Source organism: Pimephales promelas, chromosome 19, assembly GCF_988280905.1.
Source record: "Pimephales promelas chromosome 19, fPimPro1.hap1.1, whole genome shotgun sequence".
Lineage (NCBI taxonomy): Eukaryota > Metazoa > Chordata > Actinopteri > Cypriniformes > Leuciscidae > Pimephales > Pimephales promelas.
Window position 1 is genome coordinate 13054359 of NC_142787.1, and position 15665 is coordinate 13070023.

The 15665-nt window shown below is 39.1% G+C and overlaps 1 protein-coding gene across 2 annotated transcripts in view; it reads left to right on the forward strand.

Annotated features, from left to right (window-relative positions):
* setx (senataxin) overlaps positions 1-15123 on the forward strand; it is a 31407-nt gene extending 16284 nt beyond the window's left edge. Inside the window, exons 4-26 of one of the 2 annotated variants that reach the window (XM_089123458.1) lie at positions 994-1103; positions 1214-1433; positions 1756-1866; positions 1996-2170; positions 2749-2839; positions 3002-6469; positions 6634-6730; positions 7889-8059; positions 8135-8358; positions 8677-8862; positions 8953-9109; positions 9205-9306; positions 9401-9513; positions 9631-9702; positions 9788-9937; positions 11109-11216; positions 11393-11568; positions 11675-11767; positions 12823-12915; positions 13004-13162; positions 13323-13418; positions 13498-13585; positions 13676-15123. In XM_089123458.1, the coding sequence (XP_088979584.1) occupies positions 994-1103; positions 1214-1433; positions 1756-1866; positions 1996-2170; positions 2749-2839; positions 3002-6469; positions 6634-6730; positions 7889-8059; positions 8135-8358; positions 8677-8862; positions 8953-9109; positions 9205-9306; positions 9401-9513; positions 9631-9702; positions 9788-9937; positions 11109-11216; positions 11393-11568; positions 11675-11767; positions 12823-12915; positions 13004-13162; positions 13323-13418; positions 13498-13585; positions 13676-14176 (6761 nt within the window). In that variant the 3' untranslated portion in view covers positions 14177-15123. The remainder of the gene's footprint in view (positions 1-993; positions 1104-1213; positions 1434-1755; positions 1867-1995; positions 2171-2748; positions 2840-3001; positions 6470-6633; positions 6731-7888; positions 8060-8134; positions 8359-8676; positions 8863-8952; positions 9110-9204; positions 9307-9400; positions 9514-9630; positions 9703-9787; positions 9938-11108; positions 11217-11392; positions 11569-11674; positions 11768-12822; positions 12916-13003; positions 13163-13322; positions 13419-13497; positions 13586-13675) is intronic. The other variant, XM_039661041.2, reaches the window with a different exon arrangement.
* The last annotated feature ends 542 nt before the right edge of the window (positions 15124-15665 follow it).

A 15665-nucleotide genomic window follows, 5' to 3' on the forward strand; every position in this document is an offset into this window, starting at 1 on the left:
AAAAGTAAAAAGTGTGCAATATTGTTTCCATGACTTTCCAAAAGAGAAAAATATTGAGCTTGATTACAGTCTTCAGAAGAGAGAAAAATTTCAAATTTGCCGTCTCTCCCACAGGCACACAGCAGCGTTAACCAGTTATCTGTAATTTAATGACAAGGTTATATAACAGTATAAATGTATATTCAATTTAAAATGAAAGTCTAAAGTCTAGTCTGCTTTTTATTTTTATAAACGTTCCTAATTTTGTTTTTTAGGTCTCCTACGAAAGGTTTACATGCATCAAAGACAAAAAAGCCACTTCATTTTAACAATATACATTGCACATATACTCAGAGTCTGAATTTTTGATTAAATGGTTTTCAGTCTATCTAAGCCCCTCCTTTCGGCTAGCCTACTCTGCTCTGATTGGTCTACTCTGCTCTGATTGGTCAGATGGCCCAGTCTGTTGTAATTGGTCTTCTGCTTACAATGCATGTTTCTCATTTCCTCAGGGCTTGATACACAGTGATATTATGAACAGGAACTGTTTTTTCCTGTACCAATTACAGTGCAGTCCTCATCCTATTGTACTGCATGCTAATTAAATTTGCAGCCTTGAAAATAGCCCCGTCAATCACAAACCAAACTATTCTAGGCCTCGGCTACAACTAAAGTATTTGAGGGCGGGTAAAAGTAGAGTTTGTGGGCAGCCAATGAAGACCATAGGCTGGATGTTCATCAATTCTATCATTTAGGAAATGATAACGTTTGTGCTTTTTTTTTTTTTTTTTTTTTTTAAACTTTGCAGACCTTTCAGATTCATAAAGTGCTATATTATGAACTGCATGAAATGTAATATTCAAAAAAGCATAATAGGGCACTTTAATAACTGGAAATGTCATCATAGCTTTTGAAAAGGGCCCATTGACCAATCAGAATCAAACGAAAAAGCCCGTCTGATCTGATGTGTAAGGATTGTTTGCCACTTTTTGACATTCTCTTCTTTGTCTACAGGTGATATGGTGGTAAAGGCCTTATGCAAGTTGCAGGATATGAATAAGTCCTTTACTGTGTTTGAAAAGCATCAAGGAACATATCTGCTTCTTGTTCATCCCAATGAACAGGTAATTCAGTCAAAAAGCCATGGAGGAGAATAGACTACTCTTCTACTTTGTGCATATTTTTGGTAGTTCTTGGAATTGCTCCGTTTATTTTCTTTGTTCTTACATTCTAGGTGCGGCGTTGGGCAATCGATGCTGCAAAAACTATGAAGAGTGTGGACCGGGACGCCTACTATGACCTTCAAGACATATTCTTTTGCATGTTTTATGTCATTGAGCTTGGAATATCTTTGGATGTTCCAGACTTGGATCCTGAGTCTTACGCAGGGGGCACTATACCAATGCTGCCGTCTCACCTCTATGATTCGCAAAATAAGAAGAATTACTGGCTAGGTCTGTTTGAGTTTTCTACAAAGCCTCTTTTCTTACTAGTCTTTCCTTCCTTTACTTGCTTCCTTCTGTTTGAGACATTTTGGTGTGTTACTCTAGCTACAGGTTTGTTACTCTGCTCTGTTCTGCAGTTAGTATAAAAACTGAATCTATAGAAGAAAAGGGTAGGGATAAAAAAAAAAAATGTCTCTGGTGTCTACTGTGTACTTGCAGTAAAATAAGTGTGGCACCGTGTCCTAACCAGATGCATGTTTATGTGGTGTTGCACATGTCGTGGTGAGTGTAATATCACCTTTTTTAAGTCCTTCTGTTTTGTGCCCTATAGGCATCTGCATGTTGCTAACACAGCTTAGTGCTGAGGCAATGGACTCTCTGTTCATGGGACAGTTTAACATCCCGCTTTGCATACTCAACACCATGGATAAGCTGAAAAATGGTAGGCTATGTCATGAATTTGTGATTTTTATTTTCTTCTGTTTCAATGTGATGGGATACATTTGATGCAGCTGGTTATAAAATTGATTCACTTAAAGTTTTTATTTGTATTTATTTATTTTTTTTATAGAGGATAACCCAGCTTCTGACCCATTCTGGCCAGCCCTCCACTGCTTTATGGTAATTCTGGACCGGCTTGGTTCTAAGATCTGGGGTCAGGTTGACCCTAGTATGGCTTTCCAGACCATCACTGGAGCAACCAGCTATGATATGGAAATAAGAAGCATCCAGCAAAAAACCATGGGGTAAGAAAGTCTGGTATTTATTGAAGTTCATTTATTGAATGATATACACTCCTTGCACTGCTTCTCATGGATCTACCATAATTGGGACTTAACAAAAGGCAATTGTTACTTTTTTACTAGATACTATTTTAAAAGCTAAATCACTGTAAAATAAACATTTTTTTAAGATGCAGTATAAAATGCAGGATTTATATCGAATGAAATTTACTTGCTATGAAATAATTTACTTATTTGTAACTTCTATTTACAATTCTTCACCTGGCAAATTAAATATTTACATCATTGTCTAATTTGTTTTTGGAATGCATCTTTAAAATCAAATTTTTAGCAACTCCCCGTTACTATTGGTTGTCACTCCTTTAAAATTTAGGATTACAAAAATTTGGTCACGCCTCCCAAATTCATTAAAGGCTCATTTAATTTTCAATTTCAGTTGATATTCTTAATATGCTTTGAAAATAAAACATTTATTTGCTGCAAAATGTGATAAATTAATAGATGCCATTAAAAACGGTACACTTTAATTTCTGCTTTAGTGCCCAATTTTTGACAAGACAAATCAATCTTTTAATTAACAGGACTATGTTTAAAGTAGAGCCTGAATATGATGACAACATGGTGACTTGCAGTCAGATGGTGTACGACTGTTATGCCTCAAAACCAAACCAAGTAAGATTTCTCTTTTATTCCTCTACTGCACCACAGGATTTTTACTTTATGTAACAAACATTTACTGCTCACTTGGTATTATCTGCTTTCAATGTTTGTTATGGAAAAACGCATATTATTAATATTATTATTATTTTATTTTTTCCCCTGTTCATCATTTAGGCATCTGGTTCGTCATCCAACAGTGGCATTTGCAGCAACTATGTGATCTATGAGGATATGCAGTCTTTGGTCAAAGTGCTTGATTCTGAGATGGGCCAGAGCATGCGTGTATATGGAAGCACTTTTCTGTGGTTCATTCCATTTGTCCGTTCCATAATGGAACTTCCAGAGCTCAATGCCTCCTTTATCAGTGAAGTCATTCACTATCTTTGTGATAAGATTCTAGCTAATCGACATGTACTGACCGGACAGACAAACATGTGCGATAAAGTAACCGAGTTCTTCACCCGCATCCTCATTCAAATTGTTGAGCTACACTCCACGGAAGGACGTATGGGAATACTTACTCGCTGTGCCCCAAAGTGGGTTGAAGTGATTGTCATGTGCATTGTCTTATCGGATGAACCACATGGACCACCAGACAAGATGGGTGGGATTCACAGCGTCAGTTCAACCTCGTACAATCTGGGGATGGTAGGAAGACTGCCTGCGTCTGGAGGTGGCATTGGTGCCATAGTTCTAGGCTGCATGGCACTGATTCGACTGCTGCTGAAAGAAGGCATAAAGACGGGATCTGTCCCAAGTGCAAGCCATTTTTTGAATTTGCTTAACAAGCAGCTGCGTGGAGCTACAAACAAACGATGGAATTTAAAACATTCTGAATCTATAGAGCTTCAAAAGTGTTTAAAATCTGTTGTCCGGTCGATGCAAGAAAAAACTGTCTCTCCAACCTCTGTGGTTCCATCACCATCTACATCATCGGTGGAGGCAACTACCAACACTGTAATTTCCAGAAAATCAATGCCAACCCTGCAACAACAACATGAGGAACAGGGTCCGAGCAGAGCCTGTGGCTCCTCATTTATTAAAGAGGAGCCACATTTGAATTATGGCGATTGCTTCTTGGATGAGGAGTTCTGCAGCGGTCTTGAGAACATCATAAAGGCTAAAAAGGAACCTCCTGCCCCCGTGTTCATTTCAGAGCTGAGACCTTCTGTTGAGTTGGAACATATTAAACCAGATCTGGATAAGCTGCAGGAAATTCGATCCAAATTAAATAACCAGAATTTGTTAAAGATTGAAGCCATTACCAAAAAGCCTGGTGAATCTTTAAAACCTGTTCATTTGGCATCGGCTAAGGAGAAACGTGGTTTTCAAGCTACTGAGGAGGATGATTCAGATGATGATGAACCCCTCAATGTTAGACGAGCCCAATTGAGAAAATCTGCTCAACACAAGGTTGAGTCCAGTGACTCTGAAGTTTACTGTAGGGATGTTGGAAAAACGCATACCATGTCCACTGGCAACTCAAAGAAAATCGTAGAGTCCAGTACCATTGTTATCTCTGATGATGAAGATTCTGATCATGCTGAAGGACTAAAAGACATCAGTTGGCCTGTTGAAAAGCAATGTGCCACGAAAAATAAATCTACAGGACATCCTGATTTGCCTGAGAGTCCAGGGCGTGATTATGATGATCTCAGTGAGTCACAAGTGTTTGAGTTTGAGACCCAGCAATATGTGGCATCTGCCTGGAATGATCCGGCTTTTGATGAATCAGTCTTGACTAAGAAATCGGACCAGACACTCAAACCACAGGTGGAAGAAGATCCTCATGAAGCATCTCCCTCACGGAGTTCAGACAATGGCATGATTCCAGATGAGGCATGTCGGCAAGCAGAAGATGAGACCAGACAACAGCCACAGTCACAAGAGCCAGCGGATCCAGGTGAATTGTCCAAAGCATCCAGTAATGCAGAAAGCTGGGATAAATTTGTCCAAACCAAACCAAAACCTCTGCAGGTTAAAAGCACAAAAACCATTCCATCTGAGAAGACAGACAAGTCCAAGCCTAAAAAGCCAGTGATAATTGATGCCCTTGCTCGAAAATTCAGACGCCACCACTTGAAACGCAACTTCATGTCTATGGACGTTGAAGAACCTTCCTCGACCTCATCAACTACTTCATCCTCGTCTGGTGTTCAGCCTTCCTCTCCATCCTCCAGCTCCGGTTCCTCTTCTTATTTTTCTGCTTCCACCTCACGGGGCACCCCTGCCATTGTTCCTCCAAAGAAGGTGCGTAAAGCTGTTGAGCCAGAATCAACAGCGGAGCGCTTAGGATTGAAAAAGAAGGAAAGAAAAGCCTTTGATCTTTCTCAGCGTTCACTAGATTGTGTGGCTAAACTGAGGTGCCATGGCCAGAAATTGCAGGTTGAACCACAACAGAAGACAAGGCGAGCGAGTCGGACCAGTAAGACCTCACCGCAGAAACGTATGGTGAAAGGCAACAAGAAACTTATGGGATCTCAAGATTTTCAGTTTTACAAGCAAAGTCGTGAGAAACAACAGAGGCCAGCAACAGGAGCTGTCACAACATTTGCTCAAAAACCAGCAAAGACAAATCAGCCAGGTGATGTACCCTTACCCAAACCTACAGTTACAAGCAATGAGAATGGTGATTTTGTTCCCTGGTTTCAACCAGATCCTGATCAGAAGCAGAATAATGAAAATACTACATCGGAATTCGGGGACTCTAAAGGGGATGGGATTGGAAGTAATAGGACAATAATAGAGTCCAAGTACTTTCAAGCCAGTGAGCCAGCTGATGTCAACATGGAAAAAGAAAAAGCCACCCAGGCACCCAAAGAGGACGTTGATGAAGAATGGATGTTTCTCACTCAGATGGGACCCACTGACATGGAACTGTGCTCTCAAATGGAGGAGCTTGAGGATGAAAATGAAGAACTCTTTCTGACCCAGAGAGATCCTGTCGACATGGACCTTGATTCAGAAAGTGAGTCAGATTTCCCCGAGCAGCCAGTGTCGGCGCATAAACCATTTCAGACTAATGCCCCTATTCCGAGCACCATCTGTAAGGAAAAAGTTGCTGATCATTTGTTCTTGAAGCCTGGCCTGCCACCAATGAAAAAGGCCAAACCTTCTACCACAAAAATATACAACCCCAGCTCCCGCAGTGCCTCGCTAGTCCTTGAAATGGAAAAAGGAGCTAAGCCGCCTCCTGCTGCTAATGTTGCTAAAGCGAAGATTTCCCGACTGCCCCCAGCTTTGCCACCTCCCAAAACATTACAGCCTGTGACTCTTCAACAATTCACAAAGCCATTTCCTTCACAACAAACTCCTCTGCCTCTGAGCCATGGTCCCAGGTTGGTCACTAGTACTAAAATAAGCTCTACTTTAGAGCCACCATCTTACAAGGTATACCAAAGGCCTGAGACTCCAGTTAACAGACCAGCACCCACGATGAATCAAAGCCCAAAGTTTGACCTTTCATTCTTGACCCGCGCTATCCTTAAATGGGAATATAGAATGCTTGAGAATTACAAAACTTTTGGGAGTCCAAGTGATCTATGCCAACTGCCTCTGAAGGAGGTGCCAGTTAAGTTCCAGAGCTACCTGGAGTACTTCAACAGCTTGTACCCCCTGCTGCTAATTAATGCATTTGAAGAGGTGGGACTACATCTTAATTTTGTAATGCCTAAGTCTTTAGATTTAATAGAGACAGCATTTTAAACCGCTCATTTTTTCTTGCTGTGCTACATAGTCCAAATCTTAGGCTTGGAATAGAATGCTGTGTCGGTGTTAATGATGTTAATCCTTTCCATTTTCAATAGATGGCTAGTGAATGGCTCAGAGAGGGCAGGGTCAAGCTTAACCTAAAGGTCCTGGGTATAGAATACAGTAATTCCACAGCTAGTGCCAGCTTCACAGGTACGTCCAGAATATCTTCTATTAGAATACACTTTAACTGAACATCAGAATAGGGCTGAACGATTATGGAAAATAATCTAATTACGATTTTATTTTTTTCAATCAATATTGCGAATGCGATTTACTAAGTTGACAAAGACAAGCAATAAATCATTGTACAGTAGGGATTGGAATCTTTAGGTAGCTCATGATTTGAACTACTTCTATATATACATATATATATATATATATAACATTTAAAGGGATACTCCACTTTTTTTTGGAAATAGGCTCATTGTACCACTTCCCCAGAGTTGAACAGTTGGGCTTTATCATTTTCGAATCCATTCAGTCGATTTTCGGATATTTAGAAGAATATCAGTACCCAGACAGTTTCTGGTCTCATTGACTTCCATAGTATATATATATTTTTTCCTACTATGGAAGTCAATGAGACCAGAAACTGTCTGTTTACTGATATGCTTCTAAATATCTGATAATCGGCTGAATGGATTCGAAAATGGTAAAAACCCAACTGTTTAACTCTGGGGGAATGGTAAAATGAGCCTATTTCCAAAAAAAGTGGAGTATCCCTTTAATTAAACCAATTACATGTTAAGAATTTTAAATAGGCAATATAAACTAATATAGCTTTAAAAAATAAAAGCTAGTAAATAGAGGAACCAAAAAAAAGCATTACAAGCAATAAACAGAGTGCTTTCATTATTTAAAAGTAGGCTGTCTAAATGTTTTTCATTCAAGACCTGAATTGTTTGAGAGAGAATAACACAATATCACATACATTAAAAATAAACTGTTCTTTCCTGTATGCCAGACCTATATACCAAGTTGATGCTTGATCTTGCAGACTGATTTTCTCTCACGTGTCCATGTGACCAGTGTAATCGCAGCTTTTGCGGTTACAAAATCGCGTTTCATCATATCGCGATATTATCGCAAATGCAATTAATCGTTCAGCCCTACATCAGAAGTACAATTATTATTAGTTGGCAAAGAGTATGCTTTCCTGTTGCTCAAAGGTTATGGGTTTGATTCCCAGGGAAAGCAAAACTGATAAGATTGTAAAAATTTGTCGCTTTGGATAAAAGCGTCTGCCAAATGCATAAATGTATACTTTCAAGTATCAGCCTTTTCCTAAAGTTGTGCATATGTTTGTAGTGGGCATTTCTCAGGAAAGTGACATGAAGCAACTGTACCCAAAAGAAGATGACCTTGTCCTGCTTTGGCTGCCGAACAACAGACAAGCGTATGCCCACGATGAACCAAATTTCCATGAACCACATCCTCATTTCGGTTGTGTGTCCCGTTCCATTGTTTCCAAAAATCCAGGTGTGGGACTTGTACACAATCCTTAATAATATAGAACATTTATGTGCACTGTCTCATTGCTCTGTCTTTCCTCAGGTTCCATGTCAACCCTAAGCTTGACAATTCAGACCCTTGGTAATGTGTCTTCGGTGAATGCCCAACCTGTGCTTTGTGAAGTTATTGGATCTTTGGTCAGCATATTCCGGGAGTTTCGTGCACTATGTTTGCTGCAAAATGGACCGATGTTGCGTCCTGTTCTTGCTCCACATGTGTCTTATTTCACACACACTCTGAACAGCCCACCGGACCTGGACACATCAGTGAGTTTGGGTTTATCTGAAGCAGTGATGGTTCCTAATCTTGATCCCAGGACTTGCAGCATTGCACATTTTGTATGTCTCCTTTATTTAATACACCTAATTCAATAATCACTTTAGTTGAGATCTCCATGAACCGAACTGGGTGTGTCAGATAAAGCGGACCAATAGTTATAAGCAATTTTCATACTACTTTACTACGTATTGGGCCAAAAAACTATTCTTGAGCTTTAGTACCTTAGAGTGATGCATGTTCAAGTCCAATAGTTGGTTGATTGTGCTTTAACATTCATTATAATGTGCTTTCTCTTTGTATTACAGGAGTACAACAGGGACCAGGCAAGAGCGATATCCTGTGGTGTTGCCATGATCGAAAGAACGCAGTCCTGTGGTCTTGCCACGATGGAGAGAACGCCGAAGACCCCAAAATTTCTCCTTATTCATGGTCCTCCAGGAACTGGAAAGAGTAAAACCATTGGTGGCTTGTTGTACAAACTACTGTCTTCGGTATGTATCTTTTACACCTTAATCATACTGAAACTTTCAAAGTGCATATTTACTGAGTTTGTTTTTTTGCGTTTGTGGTCATCTGGTTAGGGTATTAACAGTGTTGCTTCTGTGGGGAACCTTCACGCCAAGACTCGACGGACACGTGTTCTACTCTGTGCACCCTCTAACGCTGCCATCGATAGTCTGATGAAGAAAGTCATTGTGATCTTTAAAGAAAAATGCAGAAACATCAACGCTCCTCAAGGTTTCCAAGCTTGCACATACATTGACTGCTGAAAAAAGCATGCATGCCTTATACTGTCACACTAAAGCATATGACGCAACACTTTTTGTGTGCAGGCAACTGTGGTGACATAAACCTGGTAAGATTGGGAAATGAAAGAACCATCTCGAAATCGCTAAAACCTTACAGCCTCGACCACCAGACTAAAGCTAGAGCACGTGAGAGACAAATTTATGCATTATTATGCACCACCTGCATATGCATAAACTCTTGAATTATAATTTTATAAGCTGTGTGTGTTTCTGTGTGTAGAGCGAGCCCAGCAAACTACAGGTGCTGACGTACAAACGCAGAAGGAGCATCTGGACCGGGCTATTGACAATCTCTCCCAGCGTTGTGCAAAGACGCCAAAGGATTCAATTGATGTAATGAATTCTTCATTTTCTAAAAGACAGAATATCGACTATGTTCTGAATGACATGATGGCATACTGATTCATGCTCTTTTATTTTAATGCCGTCTTAAATTTCTGTGGATGACAGTACAAGAATATGATGGAGAGGAAGAGGCAGCTTCTGAAAGAGAGAGAAGGATTGAGTCGGCAGATTAAAGAGGTAAATAGTCATGATATTTAACATGTTTCACAGTACTTATTCTCAATATTACGACAAGCAAACATGTCTCTTGTATTTTTCTTAGAGTCGCAGTAGGAGACAAGAGAGTCAAGCATTTGTGCTGCAGAATGCTAATGTGATCTGCTGCACGCTCAGCACCAGCGGAAGTATTGTCCTCGAGAATGCCTTCCGTCGACTCGGACATGAACCATTTAACTGCGTCATCATCGATGAGGTGCTAAAATCTTTTAAAGTTTGTCGTGCCTTTTTTTTGTTTTTGTTGTGTGTTTTTTTTTCCATTGTTCGTTTTATTTGGTTCAAATACTTAAGTAATACGATTCTAAATGGAGGGAATGACGTCAGTGGCAAAAGATCTGCTGCGTGACTGGATTTAATTTAATTTTAATTTCGAAAATGCAACTAAAATGAACAATTTGATCAATTTAAACTAAATGTTGGACTCAATATAGTGTTCCGACCGTACAACTTACTAAAGATCCAGTGATCCATGGATATTGACATGCAGACAGGAGTCGTGTTGCCTGACATTTATGTTTGCCTGATTTCGACACCGGGGGAAATAAAAGCAATATAGACCTAAACATAAAGCAAATTTGCCTGTGAACACTTTATATAAATACAATATAGGTCTAAATCTGGGTGATCACTTAAATCAGCATTATATATATATATAGCCTAAATATATCATCATATCGTCCAGCCCTAAAATTTTATAGTTGTTTTTTTTTGGTCAGTGTTTATTAAAAAACATCCAGTAATGCAGAATATACAATGATACATATTTAATTGAGTTGTGAATAAATATAACAATACTAAATATATCGGTATGGTTTTACACCTTAATTCAGCATATTGACACAAAATGATAACTGCAAATCCACCTTTCGCTGACTGGAGTCCAGTTGTTTCTGTGAATTGCAGCGGTCCATTTGCTCCTCTTTCTATAGCAGTCTGTAAAAATATACCTCAGATTTTTTTTTTTTTTTTTTGGGTCAAATCTAGTTGTTCAGTAAATCGCAAAGCTCTTTCCTACTTTATACGTGTTGTTTGTTTTTCGTGGCATTCGCGCTGAAAACAAATACAGCCGCTCAGTCTTTTTGCCACTCACTGTGAGTAACTGCAGGCACTCCAGCCGACGGTGACGTCACGTGCATTCCCTCTACTCGTCTATTGACGTCTCCAATGAGTGAATCTCTTACCGTTAGTACAACAAAACAATCAAGACTTTATCGTTTTTAATATCATACATTTTTATTTGACTTTTGTCATGGTGCATATTTATCATTGTTAATTTACTGAATATAAGGTTTATATCATTGTACACATACTAATACTCCTAATCAATACATTTCATTGCCACTTTGTTTGTCTTTGCACATTTGTAGGCTAGTCAGGCTAAAGAAACTGAGACGCTGATTCCCATGCTTTACAGATGTCCTTCCATAATCCTCGTCGGTGATCCCAACCAGCTTCCACCAACCGTTGTCTCGCTGGTAACCCACCATTTTAGCTGCATAGCATTTGTATTACCAGCATACAAATTTAAGCTTTGCTTTGTTCTAAATTATGGCAATTAAAATAAAGTTGTTCTGTAGATTTAATTTACTGCCATTTATAAATTATTTTGTGTAAGATATGAAAACGTATTTGTTTGTGTGTGTTTGAACAGAAAGCCAAGGAGTTTGGCTATGATCAGTCTCTTATGGCACGGTTATGCAAAAATCTTCATCCATCAAACCCGCAACATTCTCCCATCCTCCTCCTCAGCGTGCAGTACCGCATGCACCCTGAGATCTGTGAATTCCCCTCCAAGTACATCTACAACAGTGCTCTTAAGAATGAGTGGTATGCACAACTCTTTGTTTGGAAAATTTACACTAGGCATTTGTAGGGAGGGAGAGAGATAAGAATGCGCTGAAAACAGACTCCTCACCATGTTTATGATGTGTAGGAAGGGGCAGTGCAGGCAGTATTATCAGGAGCAGTGGATTATGACTGAGTCTGAGTTTAAACTCTTAAGGTCATTGAGAGGACCGTGCTCGTGGTGAGTGCTCAACACAATATGCTGCAAACTAAACCGGGACCCTGCAGACCTTAAGAAACGTGATCCAGCGACATGGACGTTGCCATCCTATTTGGGTGTGACTCCCACTTTTCTGTGAGGGCCTATTCATACTGAGAAAAATACAATGAAGCAAGCAAAATAAGCCACAGATAAAAGGTGTATTCACAAAGAGCGACCTGAAAACAGACTCCAGTTATTCTCCTGCTTCATCAAAGATGAAGTGTTCTGCTCAAAATATAGAAACCAATCCTGTCGACTTGCTCTCTTTTGTGGACTCTCAGCGTGTCTCACTTATTTGCCACAGATTCCATATCGGTTTGAACTGTGATGTTGTGACGCAACCAAAATTGCGAAGTTGTTGGCGAAACCTACCCCTATTATTTAGTTATGGTGTGATATAGGATTAGAAGTAGTTGTTTTAAGATTGTTTAGTTTAACTGTCAATAATAGAGTTGTACTTTTTTAAATTTTTCAAACATTGTATTTTAAAAATGCAAAAAAATGTAACAATATGAATTATTAACAATTTAGTTGTGCCAAAAAACTCTTAAAGGGATAGTTCACCCAAAAATGAAAATTCTTTTATCATTTACTCACCCTCTTGTTGTTCCAAACCTCCATGTGTTTATTTGTTCTGTTATACACAAAGGAAGATATTTGGAAGATTGTTTTAATCAAACAGATCTCAATCCCCATTGACTAACATAGTAGGAAATACATACTATGGTAGTCAATGGGGAATGAGATCTGTTTGATTAAAACATTCTTCCAAATATCTTCCTTTGTGTTCAGCAGAACAAATAAACACATAGAGGTTTGGAACAACATGAGGGTGAGTAAATGATAAAAGAATTTTCATTTTTGGGTGAACTATCTATTATTAAATAAATCCCAAGCTGCAATTTAATTTTTTTTTTCCAGAAATATTTTTGGCCTGTAATCTTTCACTGTTCATCTGCATTGAGATGTGGCAAAAAGTAAAATTTGCACAAGTAGAAATATGGGCTTCTGATTTACGTACTTATGTCCCACAGTGAGACTGCCAAGAAACGCTGTTCCTTCAACTGGCCCTTCAAGCCCTACAAAGTGTTTGACGTGACAGATGGGAGAGAGATGAAGGAGAGAGAGTAAGAAATGGAGGATTGTGGGTGGGACTTTACTGCCTCTTGTGTCTCTGTTTGAACACTTAACTTACTGTGTTTCTCCATTGGTCAGTTCATTTGTTAACCCCAAAGAGGTCGGTTTGGTCTTGCTGCTGTTGAAGCTGCTGGGCGAGAAGCAGTCAGTGCGAGTGGGTGTCATAACGCCCTACAACGCACAGAAACAACGGATACTGGAAGCCGTTAGGAGATCAGGCATCAACAAACAACTTCAGTGAGTGCAAATTTTCATAGTCTTTCATCAAAGTGTAATAATTTAACTACAGCGTGCCACAAATAATTAGTCTTTGATTTTTGCACAAAAACACCCTTGAAAATATATATACTTCAATTTTAATGTAATTGTATTATAACATGTGTAACTTGTCATTTAGGGTGGAAGTAGATACTGTCGATGGCTTTCAGGGCAGAGAAATGGACTGCGTCATTGTGTCTTGTGTGAGAGCCAGCAGTGAAATGGGTTCCATCGGGTGAGTGTGTGCAATATCGTTGTGACCTACAGAAATATTCATGTTGCAATGTTTGAACCAGAAACATTTCTTTCTTAAGGTTTGTTGGAAATCGGCAGAGGATGAATGTTACCATTACCAGAGCCAAATTTAGTCTCTTCATACTGGGACATCTACGCACACTCAGGGTACTGTACAGATTTATACACTGGCTTGTCTTGACCCACCAGAAGAGGTGCTGTTAATGACGTTTTAATGAAATCAACACATTTCTGCAGGAACAAAGGGACTGGGGAGAGTTGATTGAGGACGCTGGGAGACGGGAAGTTATAATCAAAACCATGCAAAGAGGTTTTGAAAGTGATGTCAAGAAGATTCTTAAACGTGATCCGCCGACTCGCAGTCTCTCTCATCCCCCTGCTATGCAATCAAGCACTGTGACCTCACCTGTTTCACCTGTTCAGGCTCCGATGGAAATAGAGCCTGCGCCACGATCCAGCCGTGACATGAGCAGCGTTCAGCCACAGCAGGCTATGCCACGTCTAATACCTTTGGAGTGCCTTAAAGACCCACGGATAAATGACAGGCCCACGGACCCACGCTTTCCAGAGCGGCAGCCAATCAGAGATCCGGGACAGGAGAGGCGGGGCTTACCAGCGCCACACCTCCAAACGCACAGAGTTAATTCAAATGACGCTGACTCTCAAAGTACCGGCCAATCTTCCAGACACTCTTCAAAACATCGCGGTTCCTCACCGCCTAGACGATACCGGAGATAAATTCATTGTCCGTGTTTTTATTTTTCATTAAAGCTCAACCGCAATCCATTGAGAGAGATGTTTTTTCCTCATGTCCTCTTCTCCATGTTTGAAAGCTCACAAAGGGTCTGTGTTAACTCTTTCTCAGGCATAGGGAATTCACTCGATGGCAGTGCTTGTCTAATCTTGGACTCCTCCTAATCATCCTTTGCTGCTAAACACATTGAATATAGCTATTTTATTCATGAAGAGGGATGGTTTTTTTTTTTTTTTGGGCCTTGAGTGTGCCTTCAAAAAAAAATATGAATGCAATAATTGGACTTTCTTAATATGTTGGACATGCTCAAAAATAACCAATTTTGGTGTATCATACTGTATAGTTTGTCACTTATTTAAAAGTAGTTTTGATTTAAGGTTTGTTGCATGGATGGATTTGCTGTGGAAGTGTGTTGAATGCAGTGCCATTTGTTTCTCAAATTTGGTTGTTTTATACTGGCTTTTAACATACTGCATGTGGTGAGTAGGTTTTTCGGTTCAACCTGGATTATATTTGATTGAGCCAACTGTTAGAATAGATTGTACAGGTAATTTTGGTAACAACAGTAATTATTTAGGAGGAGTTAAAGAAGGCCAAGAACCAAACCAGGGGAAGTCTTCCTTTACATTTTAATTTCAAATGTAAAATGACATGTTTTTGAATTGTAAATTAAGTTTGAAATTGTATATTTGAAGTATGCTAGCCAGATAACTGGAGATTGAGAGATTGGCCTGCTACTGTGGTGTTTTTCTTGAGTTTTACCTTTTGTGTGACCAGTTTTACAAAAGTGTACGAAGAGGTCTTTTTTTTGTACGGATGCACTTTTTGTAGACAGGAAATTAAAACAAGTTCTTTTTGTTTTTTTGTATTTTTTGGACATTTTTATTTTATTATTACGTGGTATTAAATGACAATCACTGCGCCAATTGAATTCTGAATCACTGCAACTATTCTTGATAAACTGCTTGTTCATGATGGGAATGAACTGCTTAATCAAATCAAGGTAGGCTATCGTCTATTTTCCCCCTGGGAATCCATATCAAATTACATTCATAACTGGGCTTAGTAGACTTAGTGTGTCCTAGCTTTATGCAGTTATTAATGTAGTTATTAGAGAGAGAGAGAGATGTTGAAATGATGAGACAGAAAAGCATGTTCTTCATTATTATTTATTTATTAAATTCGTTTTAATTCGTTCATTGTTTTCTCTATTTGACAGTAGAAAACACAATAAATGAAACACACAAAATCTTTTTAACAACAAGTAGGCCTATCAATAATTATAATATTTACTTATCAATTTTTGAAGGCTATATTATCTGGAATAATTACGAAAATCCGTGCAGTTGCACTACAGTTTATTTATATAGCCTATTCAGTTTAATTTTCTATTTAGCCTATTATAACTGATATGGTACAAATTTCCTTTTATGTCTACGACGTGCCATTCAGATTTTTTGCCTGACTCTTATG